At 45.1% G+C, this 14,371-nt stretch overlaps 1 protein-coding gene across 2 annotated transcripts in view; it reads left to right on the plus strand.

Annotated features, from left to right (window-relative positions):
• The window catches only part of THSD4 (thrombospondin type 1 domain containing 4), a 568,727-nt gene that overhangs the window by 123,537 nt on the left and 430,819 nt on the right, over positions 1–14,371 (plus strand). For both annotated transcript variants that reach the window (XM_072809456.1, XM_072809457.1), the window contains exon 6: positions 3,643–3,745. In XM_072809456.1, the coding sequence (XP_072665557.1) occupies positions 3,643–3,745 (103 nt within the window). The remainder of the gene's footprint in view (positions 1–3,642; positions 3,746–14,371) is intronic.

Raw genomic sequence — 14,371 nt, forward strand, 5'->3', positions numbered from 1 at the left:
ATGACTTTGGGCAGCTCACTTAACTTTTTGCTGCCTTGGCTTCCTCATCTAGAAAATGAGCATAATAGTTGTGAGGATATATAGGAGCGTGTATGTGGTGGCATGCTTGGCATTCAGCAACTGCTCAGTAAAAGTTAGCTGTTCTTTTCTTTTCTTTTTTTTTTAAGATTTTATTTATTTATTCATGAGAGACACAGAGAGAGGCAGAGACACAGGCAGAGGGAGAAGCAGGCTCCCTGCAGGGAGCCTGATATAGGACTTGATCCCAGGATTTGGGATCACACCCTGGGCCAGACAGATGCTCAACCACTGGGCCACCCAGGTTCCCCAAAAGTTAGCTGTTCTTAACATCATCACTTCAGGCTTCTGCATTCTTCACCTTTACTATAATTTTATCTCAGTAACCCATGTTTACATCTCACCCCTGTGAGCCTTGCATTTCTCTGGCCCAGTCCCTCTCCTACCCTCTAACTGGCAGCTCACTGGGTGTCATGTGAGTCTTTGCGGGGGTAACACACAGGGCCATGCCAGGACACCTGGTCATCCCCTGCTGCATCTTCCCATGCTCACCACGTGCTGGATACCATAGGAACATGCTAGGCTCAGCTGCCCTTGGGCAACTGGAGGTGGATTTGCCATCTCAGCACCTGACCCCCCCACTGCGGATCTGATGCCACAGGAAGCTTCCCTGCCTCAGGGAGGTGACCAGGCCATCCTCGGATAAATAAAGAACTTGTTGGTGACCTGGGACAGGGTGCCCTGAATGACCCATCATGCATATGGATCCATACTACATATGGATGTAGTAAGAGCATTAGTGGAGCATTAAAATGTACCATAGGATTATAAACTACAAGCACATGTAAAGCTGGCAAAGGGCCAAAGTGTTGGGAAGGGCTCAGTAATGATACATTTTTATTACATATTTACTGCCAACAAATTAGACAATGTAATAAACCAAAAGCTTTATTTTCTTTGTAAAAAGAAAAAAAATCTATAACCCACCTTGCAGAGATGCTTTTAACCTCTCTTTCTCTATGTGCACACATACATGTGCACGTACACACACACACATAATCATTTAGCACTTTTTTTTTCCTTAATGGGTTGCAGACTGCTTCCCATGTCACGAAATATACATTTATATCATCAAGTAGTGAACTATTCAAAATGATTCTACAGATGCTTTGGTACATGGTCCAGCCTTGTACCCTGTACCCTTGTACCCAAAATATTGGCATATTTTGCTGATGGAAGAGAAAGGGGTTAAGCAGACTGGCTGTTTTTGTGGTCAGTAGCTTCCAGTTCTGATAACTGCCACCAGACTAATTAAGGGTGGCTTCTAGCTGGAGCCTCACTGCCGAGCAGCTTGGCTTTACATGGGTGTGGTTATTTGAGGAACAGGACGCTTGCCCACTTGTTCTGGTCTGTTCCCATTATGAGAAAATGCAACCCAGTAGCTAATCTCTAGTTTCTGATTCTGGCCAGAGTGGGTGGTCAGTGCCCTGGGCTCTGTCCCTCTGTCACTGTGACCTCTGGTGAGCTGTGCCACTTGTCCAGGCCTCAGTGTCCTCATCTGTAAATTAAGGGGTTGGATTTGATTGTCACTGCTCTAACTCTGTGATTGCATGTTAAGAGCACAGAGTAAGGTTGAGGCTCGAGCGTGGCTTTTCATTGCTTCTGCGATCCAGTGCTGAGCTGCCTGCGCCAGGATCAGCAGAGGATTTCTTCAAACATATATTCCTGAGCAGTTTCCCTACCCTCCCACTGGGATGAGGCCTGAGAATATATACTTTTTAAAGTTTTATTTATTTATTTGAAAGAAAGAGAGAGAGAGCAAGTTGGAGGAGGAGGAGAGACTCTCAAGCGGTCTCCACACTCAGCACAACTCTGAGATGGTGACCTGAGCTGAAATGAAGAGTGAGATGCTCAGCCAACGGAGCCACCCAGATGCTCCAAGAGAATCTTTTTATTTTTTTAATTTTTAACAAACTACTTAGTGATTCTTTCTCTTTGCGTGGATGGTGACTTCTCCCAAATCACCCAACTGATCACATCCTTGTTGAACTCTGGCTCTGGCCTAAGGGCTGTCAGAAACATCGCAGTGCCAAATCCTTCATGGAGACAGCTGGTGTTGCTGGACACCTACATGGATCTGCTTTTGGAGCGGGTGGGGTGGGGGAGGCATGTTCCAGCAGCCTGGCTTCCAGAGCTTAAGGAGACAGCCTTCCCCAGCCTGTTGGCTTCTCACTGACTGTCAGAGCTCAGCCCACCCTATCCATCTACCGGGACCCTTTTTTCCCTACCAGTTTCTACCACATTCCACTTCACGTGGCTTCTTGCTCCATATGGTTTGGCTCAGGCTGCAGCAGGGTTATGACCACCCCGGTGTTTATGCTGGGGTGCAGCGTCTCTTGACTGTCCTGTATCAAGAGAGCAAGAGATGCTCTTCCTTCCACCTGGTTTTATTCCTCCCTTCGTTCCCTCCTCTTCAAAAGACGTGTTTCTGATACAAACAGTAGATTTATTTCTAAATCTTCAGCACTTTGAACTACCTTATTAGCAGTTTATCCCAGAGACTTCTTACACACAGGGCTTTTAATATATAAGAGGTCATATTCCTTTCCCTCCAATTATTAAAACACACACACCCACACCCACAAACACTTAAATAAGAGTGTACTCAGGCTTTGAAATCTAGATCATGCTTTATCCATCATTTGAATGAGAGGTTCTGATCTTATTATATTTCACATTTATTTATTTCATGTCACACTTTGCTTATATTTACCATTTATAAATAAGAAAGAAATAAACCACAAAGGAACTGGATATTTTCTTTGAGTAGTCTAGTATTTCAGAGTTACCTGGATAATTTGATAAAATAGAGATTCCTGGACCTCATCCCAGACTTACTGTCTGACCATCTTTGGGGGAGAGACCCAGGACTTTGCATCTCCCCTGAGATCTCTGGGTGGTTCTTTTGCATGCTAAAGGTTGGGAACTGTGGCATTGGGTGGAGAGAATCTAGACCAGATGGAAAGGACACTGAGGTGCAGACCCCTTAGCCTTAAATCTAGCCTCTGCCCTCACTGGCAGTGTGGTTCCTTCCTCTCCGCCTCAGTTTGCTTATCTGTGAAAAATCTGCAAAACTATCAGATTGACCTCACTGCCACTGTGAGGATTAAATGCATTAATAAGTGTAACATGTTTAAAGTAGTACCTGCACATGGTAAGGATTCTGTACATGGTTGCCAGGAATATTATCCCATGTACAGAAATGGCACGAACAGAGTCAAACAGATGGAAATAAATGGATGGCCTTTGTGGGGGAGTCAAGCAGACCAATTTGTCAGGAGCAGAAGGTTTCGGTTAGTGGTTTTCAAATTATGGTGCAAAAGCTTAACCCGGGGAGCTTGTTAAAATTTTAGTGTCCTTCCAAAGATTCTGATTTAGTAAGCTTGGAATGAAGTCTCAGGATCTGCATTTTAAATTTTCGATGCAGGTGATCAGCACAGCTTTAGAAACGCGGGTTTTTGTAGAGGAGGACTGGCGTTTAAAGTTGGGAAGGTCTCCTGGGAGGGGACTGGGGCTCTAAAAAGATGCAGACACTAACCGCATATTTAATATCTGCTTTATTAGGTGTGTCCAGAAAGCAGTAGAAGTATCCGGGAGGTCCAGTGCGCATCCTATAACAACAAGCCATTCATGGGCCGCTTTTATGAGTGGGAACCGTTTGCAGAAGGTAAGACTAGACACAGCCCTGTCCGGAGGAATTATTCTTGTCTGTTCCCCAACCCCACTCCTTTTGCCTGATGCTGGAGGAATTGGTGTGCTTCTGATTTGAGAGGCAATAGGGAATGTGATCCCAGGACACAGGAGAGCCTGCAGGTAGTTTGGCTCAGATGACGTTTGGACCACCAGTCCAACAGATGAGGCATTGCCATAAAGGAGCAGCATCTGAGGATGACTGAGTGGGACAGAACAGTGTTTGAGGTGCTTGGGGTAGCGAGAGGTTCAAGCCAAGGTTGCGAGGATTGAGTGGGGACAGTCTTGCTTTGCCTTGGCACCTGCTCCAGGGCCTGTGTGGCAGCTTCAGAAGATGTGTGGGGTTGTAGAGTTGCCAGTTGTTTGGCTTTCATGCGTGTGTTGGGAGTAGGGGGGCTTCACATGTGTTTCCAAAGATGAGATGCCGTAGGCAGGCATTGTCTTTGGTACCAGGGTTCCTGCTATTTCAAAATGGCAGCAGGTCTGATTTTGATAGAATTTGGTAATACTGCCCTGGATCCCAGAGTCACTTTTCTTAGTTGAAACCCAGGTGATAACATGCCTTCTGAACTGAAAAGTGTTAAATTCTGGGGTATTCCTTCCATCACAGAGAAAGTGGGCTACAAATTGGTAATGGGCCACAACTTATGGGGTTAGGTACTGGCAGTCAAGTTGGCCGCATGGGGGAGTCCAGCCACCCTCAGTGTCCATTGCTGGCCCAAGGCAGTGGCCAAGACACCTGGTATTGGCCAAAATCCAGAGTGCAAAGTGCTGCTGCCATGCCTGGGAGCTGGAGAAATTGTCTCGGGAGAGGGCTTGCTAGTGATTTCATTATAAAATCAATGCCTGGGGAAGCCAAACTCTGGAGAGTCATGTCTTGGTGGGGACCCTGGGGAAAGAGGAGAGAGGCATTGATACCTGCTCTGAAGTTGGATTCAAAATGTTTTTTTGTCTGTGCATTTTCTTCAGAGGAGAGTCTGTAGCATCTCTCGGATTCTCAAAGTGGTCCCATGACCACAAAACCATTAAGCACTTGGGATCCCTGGGTGGCGCAGCGGTTTGGCGCCTGCCTTTGGCCCAGGGCGTGATCCTGGAGACCCGGGATCGAATCCCACGTCGGGCTCCCGGCATGGAGCCTGCTTCTCCCTCTGCCTGTGTCTCTGCCTCTCTCTCTCTCTCTGTGTGTGACTATCATAAATAAATAAAAATTTATAAAAAAAAAAAAACCATTAAGCACTAACTTGACTAAAGAATTGGGGTAACCAGATCCAAAAAAGAAGGAAGAAGAGATGAAACATGGGGTTAGGCGAATGCAAACGTGAGGCTGGCTGAGAGCCTGGAGGATAAGCTCAAGAAGGTGGCCGGAAGTGAAGTATTGATGCTGGGAATCAGAGCTCAGCTGTGACCCTGTTTATTCTGAAAAGTATCGTGTAAAATGGAAACTGATACCCTGATTTGGATCCCAGAACAGGAAAAGGGTATTGGTGAAATACCTGGTGAAAATGCATGACGTATAGAGTGAAGTCAACAGTATTACACTGGTATTAATTTCTTAGTTTTTTTTTTTAAGATTCTATTTATTTATTCATGAGAGACACAGAGAGAGAGAGAGGCAGAGACACAGGCAGAGGGAGAAGCAGGCTCCATGCAGAGAGCCCGACAAGGGACTTGATCCCGGGACCCCAGAATCATGCCCTGAGCCAAAGGCAGACGCCCAACTGCTGAGCCACCCAGGAGTCCCTGATGTCTTAGTTTTTATAGGTGTACCATGGTTTTATAGGAATTAATATTAGAGGAAACTGGGTGAAGAGCATATAGGAACTCTCTATAAGATGAGGATCTTATAAGAAAAGAAGAAAGGACACAGACTTACAGGGAGAATGCCAAGTGGCAATGAAGGGAGAGATTTGAGTAATGTGTCCACGCATCAAGTAACATCAAGGATTGCCGGCAACCACCAGAAGTTAGAAGAGGCAATAAAGGATCCTGGCATAGAGCGTGACTTGCCAACATCTGGCTTTTGGGCTTCTGGCCTCTACAACTAAATTTATGAGAGTGTATTTCTGTTGTTTCAGGCCACTGAATTTGTGTATTTTGTCATAAAGCCCTAGGAAACTACTAGAAAGAGGAAGGAGCTAGGTTCTGGATTGATTGAGATCTGCTCACAGAAGTAAATCAGAAAGTGGGAGAGTGGTCTGACCAGTAGCTGGGAATCCCCAGAGAAGTGAGGCACAGATTAATAGTGAGTGAGCGTCGGATGGATCTAGGTCTACCTGAGGCAATGGTTCTTAGCCCTCGCAGCTCATTGGAATCATTGAGGAGCCTTCCAGAAATACTGAGACCTGGGTCCCCCACTCCCAGAGATTATGATTTCACTGATCTAGGCTGCAGCCTGAGCATCTGGAGTTTTCTAAAGATCCAAGTGACTCTTAACGGGTAGCTGGGGTGAAGAACCTCTCGTCCAAGGGGAAGGCAAGATCCCAAAAGTGATGATGGCTCTAGCCTAAATTAGGATACAGACCCATGGCTGTGTTTATAAACTGTGAGATATATTGTTGCATCAGAACAACAGTAGTTGTCAGGGAACTTTAGAGGCGAAGTAGCCGAAGTAGCCCAGTCCCTTGTCTGAGCCACACCCTTGCTTTCTTGCTGGTTGTGGATAATCGCTGCTTTATTGTGATGAGCTGGGAGGAAGGTCAAATTCTTCCAGCAGGGAAATGTGTACTCCATTGTTTGGCCTGGAGCTGAAGCACCCTGCTGGACCTTCTCTGCACAGTTTGGGGTGGCGATCTGCCAGCCAGGGTTGTCTATGTCCCCCTGATGCGGTCAGGCCCTCATAGATTCAGGTCTAGTAGCAAAAGCCCCATGTAGTGCAAAGAACTCTTGGGCTAAAGTTTTCATGTGTTGCAGATCTGCTCTGAGTGTCTGCTATTGTCTGGTTCATGTTTGATTCCACCTCTAATGTTCTTTGGTTTGCCATGATTTGTGCTGGACTTTAAGTGTGAGGCCTGCTAGGGTTTTTTTTTTTTTTTTTAACACTTGCTTTAACATATGTAGAGATAGAAAGAATAGTTCTTTTTTTAAATATTTTTTAAAGATTTTTTATTTATTTATTCATAGAGACACAGAGAGAGAATGAGAGGCAGAGACACAGGCAGAGGGAGAAGCAGGCTCCATACAGAGAGCCTGACGTGGGACTCGATCCAGGGTCTCCAAGATCACGCCCCGGGCTGCAGGCGGCACTAAACCCCTGTGCCACTGGGGCTGCCCGGAAAGAATAGTTCTTATAGCACTGGGTGTTATTCTATATGTTGGTAAATTGAACACCAATAAAAAATAAATTTATTATTAAAAAAAATAAGCTCCTTATACTTATCACTTAATTTCAAATAGCTTCAGTTACCAGCTCACGGTCAATCTTTTTTATATATACCCACCCTCTCTTTCCCAGATTGTCAGGAACTATTTGAAGTCACATTATATAGCACTATTCCTTGGTAGATATATTAATTAGAAGTCTTGGTTGTGAGTGATAAAACCCCAATGTTCAAGTGGGGACTGGGACACAGAAGAACAGATTCTTCAAAAATTGTTACATACTTCTTGGCCATAAGCCACAAGGATGTTGAATGAACCAGTTAGAATCATGCTGGGATGCCTGGATGGCTCAGCAGTTGAGCGTCTGCCTTTGGCTCAGGTCCTGATCCCGGGATCCGGGATCGAGTCCCACATTGGGCTCCTTGTAGGGAGCCTGCTTCTCCCCCTGTCTCTGCCTCTCTCTCTGGGTCTCTCATGAATAAATAAATAAAATCTTTTTTAAGAAAGGAATCATGGTGTTTTGCAAAGTAAAGGAAAATGTGGAATAACAGCAGATTAGAGGAAACAGCTATTTTCTACCATGCGTTACTCTATCTGAAAGATTTGGCATTCTTTGAAAATATTTACTGACATTAATATGTCTCAGGTGCCTGGGAGAGGTGGAGCTCACGATCCCTGAAACTGCATTGACTTTGACTTTGTTTCCTAATTCTTTTTGCTACTAAGATTGTTTTCTTGATTTTGTCCTTCCTCTTAAATGACTCCCCGGCTGACTTGCAGGGGGAAGAAGCTGTTAATGATTCTGCAGGGTATTCAGACTTCATGGCTGGATTTTGCATTGGGCTCTTGGTTTTGTTTGGATGTCTACTGCTATTCGCATGTGCCTGCTTAGGGAAACAGCTGCACTCACTCAGTCCAGTGCCACATAGGATGGTAAAAGCAGAGTACACTCTGATAAACACATAAATTTTACCATATGTCTTGTCTTAGGCCTTTAATCACATTTCCTGGATATGGCGATCTATCCTTAGATAATGCCTCTTGGAATTTTTCTCATGCCCCTAGACCTAAGACTGTAAAGATGATGGCGCCAGCATTAGGGTCCTCGTGTGTCCCTGTGTGCCCAGGACAGCAAGGGTTTATGCCTGTTGCCCAGTTCCCTTTCACTCTCAGAACCATTTTGGGCAATAAATTACGCTGCCAGCGTAGCTAGCGTGGGCTGCCTTAAAAGGAAGACTCTTGTTTAGATGCTGACAGTGGGGAACATGGTACCTGCTTTCATGCCTAGGGTGCTGGGGTTGGGCAACACAGAGACCAGAGTTTGGCTGGGGTGCTGTGGGCTGCCCAGCAGCAGTATCAGTCTTAATCCATGAATCAGGAGACAGCTTTGTGTGTGGGTAGTGTAAGTGGACTTTGTGGCCCTGGGGGCTGAACTAAGCAGAGGTGAGGCTGAGTTGGAGGTTGCCGACTGGTTATATGAATGGGGCCGCGGTATGGGTCAGGATTGACTAGATTAGGTGGCAGTAACAAAGAGGCCCCAAGTCTTAATGACTTAACGAATCAAAGTTTGTCTCTTGCTCTTGCTACATGTGGACTGTGGTATGTGTCCTGCTCCTCTGGGGCCTCAGGCTGGTCGAGGCTGCCTGTCATGCTCCCAGGGGGGCGGTGACAGGGAACAAGTGAATCACACATGGATCCTTAAAGCTTCTTCCAGAAGCGGTTAACCCTGATGATTCTGCTTACATCTCATTGGCCAAAGGAAGTTGCCTGTCCCACCACACTTCAAGGGCAGCAGGGAGATGCTGCTCCACCGTGTGCTGAAAAGAGGAGAAATGGAATATCTGTGACCTGCCCTAATGACTAGCCCAGGCAGAAAGTTGCAATAGAATCTCCCAAACGGGACGCCTGGTTGGCTCAGTGATTGAGCGTCTGCCTTCAGCCCAGGGTGTGATCCTGGAATTCTGGGATTGAGTCCCACATCAGGCTTCCTGAGGGGAACCTGCTTCTCCCTCTGCCTCTCTCTGTGTGTCTCTCATGAATAAATAAATAAAATCATTTTAAAAAAATAAAAGAATCCCCCAAATGTCTTCCTTAGACATCCAGGTGACTTTGATTGGGCTGCTTGCAAGACTAGTAGATTTTGCTCAAGGGAATATTAAAGGTGCCACACAGCCTCTTCCAGGCACAGGGCCCTATGCTATTTAGATTAAGTTCTTCCCCTTGAGTAAAGCTGAGGCGCAAAGATGGAATGATGACACCCAGGTGCCCAGAGGCCCATGTATGTGGCTGCTTCCTCTGCTGGCCCAGCAGTCTGCCCTGGCTTGGACACCATGTTCAGGCATGGGGCAAGACTGCCAGGTAAAAAAACACTCACAGTATTATCACAACTGTAGGACATGATGTGGGAAGGCTTGGGACCAAGTACTGCTGGATCTGGGATTGGATGCTCATGTTTTAATGCAGCAGCTTCATTCCCAGGTACCTGGAATGCTCACCCCTGCAGCCCATCCCTCCTGCATAGTCTGTAGTCTTTATGGACCTTTCCAAGTGGATAGGACAGGCCTTAGGGAAACAAGAGTATTCCAGTAATACCCTAACAAGATCTGTTCTCAGGCTTTCTTACACACACCTAGGAATACATGACAAGACTAGGCCATATGTATTTGGTCTGTGAGTATATCATTAAGGACAAAGAGAAATCCCAAAGGCAACCTCTCTGTGAGAACAAAACAATGATTTGGGTTTTATACATGTCGAGTTTGAATGAATGGTAGTAAGACGCCAAGCAGAAAGTTGGGGATGAGATGCTGAAATGTAAGGATTGTCGACCTCTATTTGAAGTCATTGGCCTTGGTGTGATAATCAAAGCCCCCACGATGATTAGACCTTCAAGAGAGTAGAGAATCATAAGGACAGTGATATCAAGGAGGTAGCTTTGCAGTATGTCTACATTAAAGAAACGGGGAGGAGGCTCAGCCATTAAAGAAGGTTGCAAAGGGAAGGTGGTGTGATGCCATGGTGCCATCTCTTGTATTAATGAAATCCGCCATGCTTTATAAAGTTCTCTTATTAACCATCACAGTGAGGATCAAATGAGAGAGTAGAAACTGCTTGTCTTTATTGAGCACTTAGGACATAGCAGGCACAGTTGTAAGTGCTAGCTCATTTAATTCTCACAACAACCCTGTGAGATGGGTCCTATTATCGGCCTCATTTTCCAGAAGAAACAGAGGTACAGAGTGGTTAAATATTTGTCCAGCGTCACCTAGCTAGCATGGGACAGAGCCAGGTTCAAACCCCCAGTCTGGCTATGGAATCTCTACTGTCAATGTGTATGGAAGCCAAGAGAAGGATTTGTACAGGTGTGAGGATTTAAGACCAGTCTTTGGGTACCTGTTTTCACTGAGTAAATTAAAATGAATAATTTAAACTGAGTAATTAAAATGTAACTTTTCTTAAAAAAGCAAGATAGAGAGAGTGAGCTAGCACTGGTCAACATAACCGAGCACTGCAAGAGGTCAAAGAGAGAATGAGAAGTGGGAAAATAAAACCATCATGGGCTGTTGGGAACACAGCTGGGAATTTTTAAAAATTTCCGTGAAAAAAGGCCTTTTGAGAGTGTTTGCTAGTTTAAGGAGAGAGAGAAAGGTTTGTTTAGAATGGTAGAGAAACGAGGGTGTGTGCAGATGGAAAGAATGAAGCTACTGGAGAGGGAGCCTGGGGTTAATAGAATGGCATCTATGAACCAACCGTCTCCTAAAAGAAAAATAGGCATTTTCTGTTCCTCCTGCAGAAAGTATATTATTGTTTCCCTGAAAGGTATTATAAGAAAGCTTCTTCAGCATTTAATAAAAATTCATTTATTCAAGAGAAATGAAAGCAGTCATACGTCCATAAAAAAAATCTGTTTAAGAATGTTCATAGCAGCTGTTTTCCTAATAACCCCAAAAGCTGGAAACAACCCAAATATCCATCAACAGGACACTGAGTAAACAAACTGTAGTACATTCATACAATGGAGTATTACTCAGCAGGAAAAAAGAACACCCTACTGATATGTACAAAAACCTAGATGAATCTCAGAACATTATGTTGACCAAAATAATCAGACATTCCATTTGGTTCAATTTACATGATGTTCTAGAACAGGAAAAATTAGGCTGGGGTCATGGAAATCAGAACAGTGTTTGCCTATGGGAGTGGGGAGGGGTCAGCTGGAAGGGGACATGATGGAACTTTGTAGAATGAGATGATGTTCTGTATCATAGTTTGACATGGTTGTTACACCCATTGAACTGTACACTCACGATTTGTGCATTTTATTATATAAAAATAACACTTATAAAAGCCCATTACTCTTTCCCCTTTTCTGTCTCTGTCTCTCCAATTCCTGAATGTGACATTTAGAGCCAGTATTAATGTCACCACTGTAGAGTTATTCTGAGGCTTGCTAGTTCCTTTCTCTCTCTTTCTCATTTTGTTTTTCTTACTCTTTATTCCTGACCATGGAGGAAGAGGAGACTTTTACAGAGAATAGGCTCCTATGCATAGTATCAGTTTTAGAATCATCTAGAATCGTAGGGTTTTGTTGGGCCTAGAAATCCTCAGATAGGTCCATAAGCTAGACATCTATATTAGTTAATATTCTTTTTTTGCAAGCAACAGACGACTGATTTTGGCTAAGTCAAAACAAAAGGATTTTATTGGAAGGATATCCAGTAGGTCAGAGGATCAACAGGAAGTGTGCAGAACCAGGCTTGGTGAAGGACAGAAATTGAGAAAGCTCTGGAGGTCCAGGTGGACAGAATTGAGTCTTCCTAGCATGCTACTGCTGTGCTGGGTAAGTTCTGACAGACTTCTCCATCCAAGATTCAAAGCCTTGGAAACAAGAGCTCAGTTGGCTTGGTGTAAGCCCCATGCCTACCCCTTGGCCTGAGGGATAATTAGTGGGTCCCCTGATTGACATCCCCACCAAGATTATACACAGTGGGGAAGAATTAATTCCTGAAAAGGAAATCCAGATGCTGAACCAAAAGAATGGAGGGTGGATGCTGAATGGCGCCCACCAATGGCCATAGCAGAAACTCCTGACAAGTCAGGGTGCCCACTTGGCTTGTCAACTGTCATTTCATCAGTAGGTCACAGGGCTTCTTAATACTTTTGAGGGATTATTCGAATATAACAAACAGGTATCACTCTTTCATTCTTCTTGTTGTGTTTACATTTCTGAAGAGTTCTACAGAGAGCCCCCCCTTACATATGTATGACCCGTAAGTGTGTGGATCCCCCCTTGCTCCTAGACATTCCGCTAGCACGATTCAGGTTGACCAGGTGGCATTTACACAGAGGCATGGGGGAGAGGCTGGGGTTCCATGGTGCCCTTTACCACCCGATATATCCTGTGGGGGATGATCTCAGGGAGGGAGAAGTGAAGGGCTTAGTAATCAATCTCCTCTCCCATTCCTGGTCTCCACAATCGGGGTCACTGGGTGAGCCCTCTTGCTCCCCAGTAGGATTATGTATGTGGTATGCATGTGGAAATGGCTACTTCTTGCACCCACACCGTGTTTCTCTCTCTCTGTCTGAAGAGTAAGTATGATATAGGAACGGGGCAAGTAGTAAACACACATCTCTGTTGGTCTCTTCACTGGGAAACGTAAGGTTTCAAAAGGAAAGATTATTCGAGGGAGAAAATCATCCCTGCTGTGGGGTATTCCGGAAAGTGTAAATGATTCCTGTAAAAGGAGTTTCTTTTCTGGCACTTAAACTAGTGTCATCCCAAGTAATTAGTATAGAGGAGCCTCAGGATATATTTCAACATCTAGGAAGCAGATTCATCTAGACATGGAGTAGCTTTAAGGATCTGAAACCTAGTGTGGAGCTTAAACCCCTTGCAAAATAGTAAATAATGAGACTCATTCCTGTTCTTTTTCTCTTCCAAAAGCTTAGCTTTGTGCAAAGACGGCCTCCATCCTGTAGGTACGGCCGGCCCGGGTGGGCAAGGTCAGGTGTCACTGCTGCGTTCCTATTCTACAGATGCAGGCACTGAGTCTGAGGGATGGATGGTCTGCCCCAGGGCACAGAATCAAATAGAAGTATCAGATTAAACAAGAACTTACATAAGCACAGCCTGCTGAGCTGAGAGCAGGGCTTTGCCGCAGGGACGACTGAAGAATTTCTCGCTCTGCTCTGTGTAACCAAGCCGGGACAGATTCGTTTCCTCTAAAAACAAACAAATGTGTTTTTACATCAAGACTACCAAGACTTCTCCAGGAAGTCCCGGCACTCTCTCTTCATCCCTTGTGCCCCCTGAGCAGAGGGGTCTCTTGGGATAAATCGGTAGGGATGTGTCTTAAAGGTGCAGTTGGGGCATTTTGTTGCATCCTGGGCGGGCATCGAGGAGTTAGTTTTGGGCAGACAGAGAGAGGTTCTTAGAGGTAGAGGGTTTAGAGCTAGAAGGGAATCAGTGAATTTGCAATTTAAATATGAATTATATATATATTTCTGTATATTAAATATGTGCATCTATTCAAATTCACATTTAAATTGCAAATTCAGCCTATCCTTTACATATTTATAGGAGAAGTTCTCCCCCACCTGCTAGCCCTCCCCACTGCTATTCAGCAGCAACCCTACCTGTCCATCTCTGTGTCTTAGAAATCTCCGTGAGAACATTCCATGGATCATGGGCCCCATTTACAAAGAATTAAAGGAAAACTCGGTTGCGGGTGGGAAGAAGGGAGAGATTGTGCATCAGCGCTTCCTCTTTCACCCAGTCTCTGCCTCATACTGCCCGCCCTGCCTCAACGCACTCTTGTAATGCACCATTGTTGACCTTGGCATGGTATTGTCCACGCTTTGGAGCCACGTTGAGTGAAATGCCCAGTTTCCCCCCATCAAATACTTGAAAGCAACTGTCTTGTCACTCGGGACCTTGTCGCTTGTTTCCTTCCATTGATCCCCTCTGTTTTGGGGGCTGCTGTTTGCTTATCACCGTGGCTCTTCTCTTCAGAATATAATACAAGCAGGTCTCCTAGCCTGTGCCAGCTCTGGCTGAGTTTAGCTGTGATGTGCTGGATTTGGGAATGAGGGGTGTCACTGGGATTGACCAGTGGCGTCTTGCACTGGTACGGGAAGGGACATGGTCACACATATGCTGCCTTTTTGCTGTCTGCACAATTTTTCAGCCTTTCCAACTATGGCTCCATATGTGCCAATCAACTCTTTTGGTTGCTTGAAAGTTTGGGATGAGTCCCTATTCTTCACTGAACAGAGATGAAATCCT

Source organism: Canis lupus, chromosome 32 (assembly GCF_048164855.1).
Source record: "Canis lupus baileyi chromosome 32, mCanLup2.hap1, whole genome shotgun sequence".
In the NCBI taxonomy this organism is placed as follows: domain Eukaryota; kingdom Metazoa; phylum Chordata; class Mammalia; order Carnivora; family Canidae; genus Canis; species Canis lupus.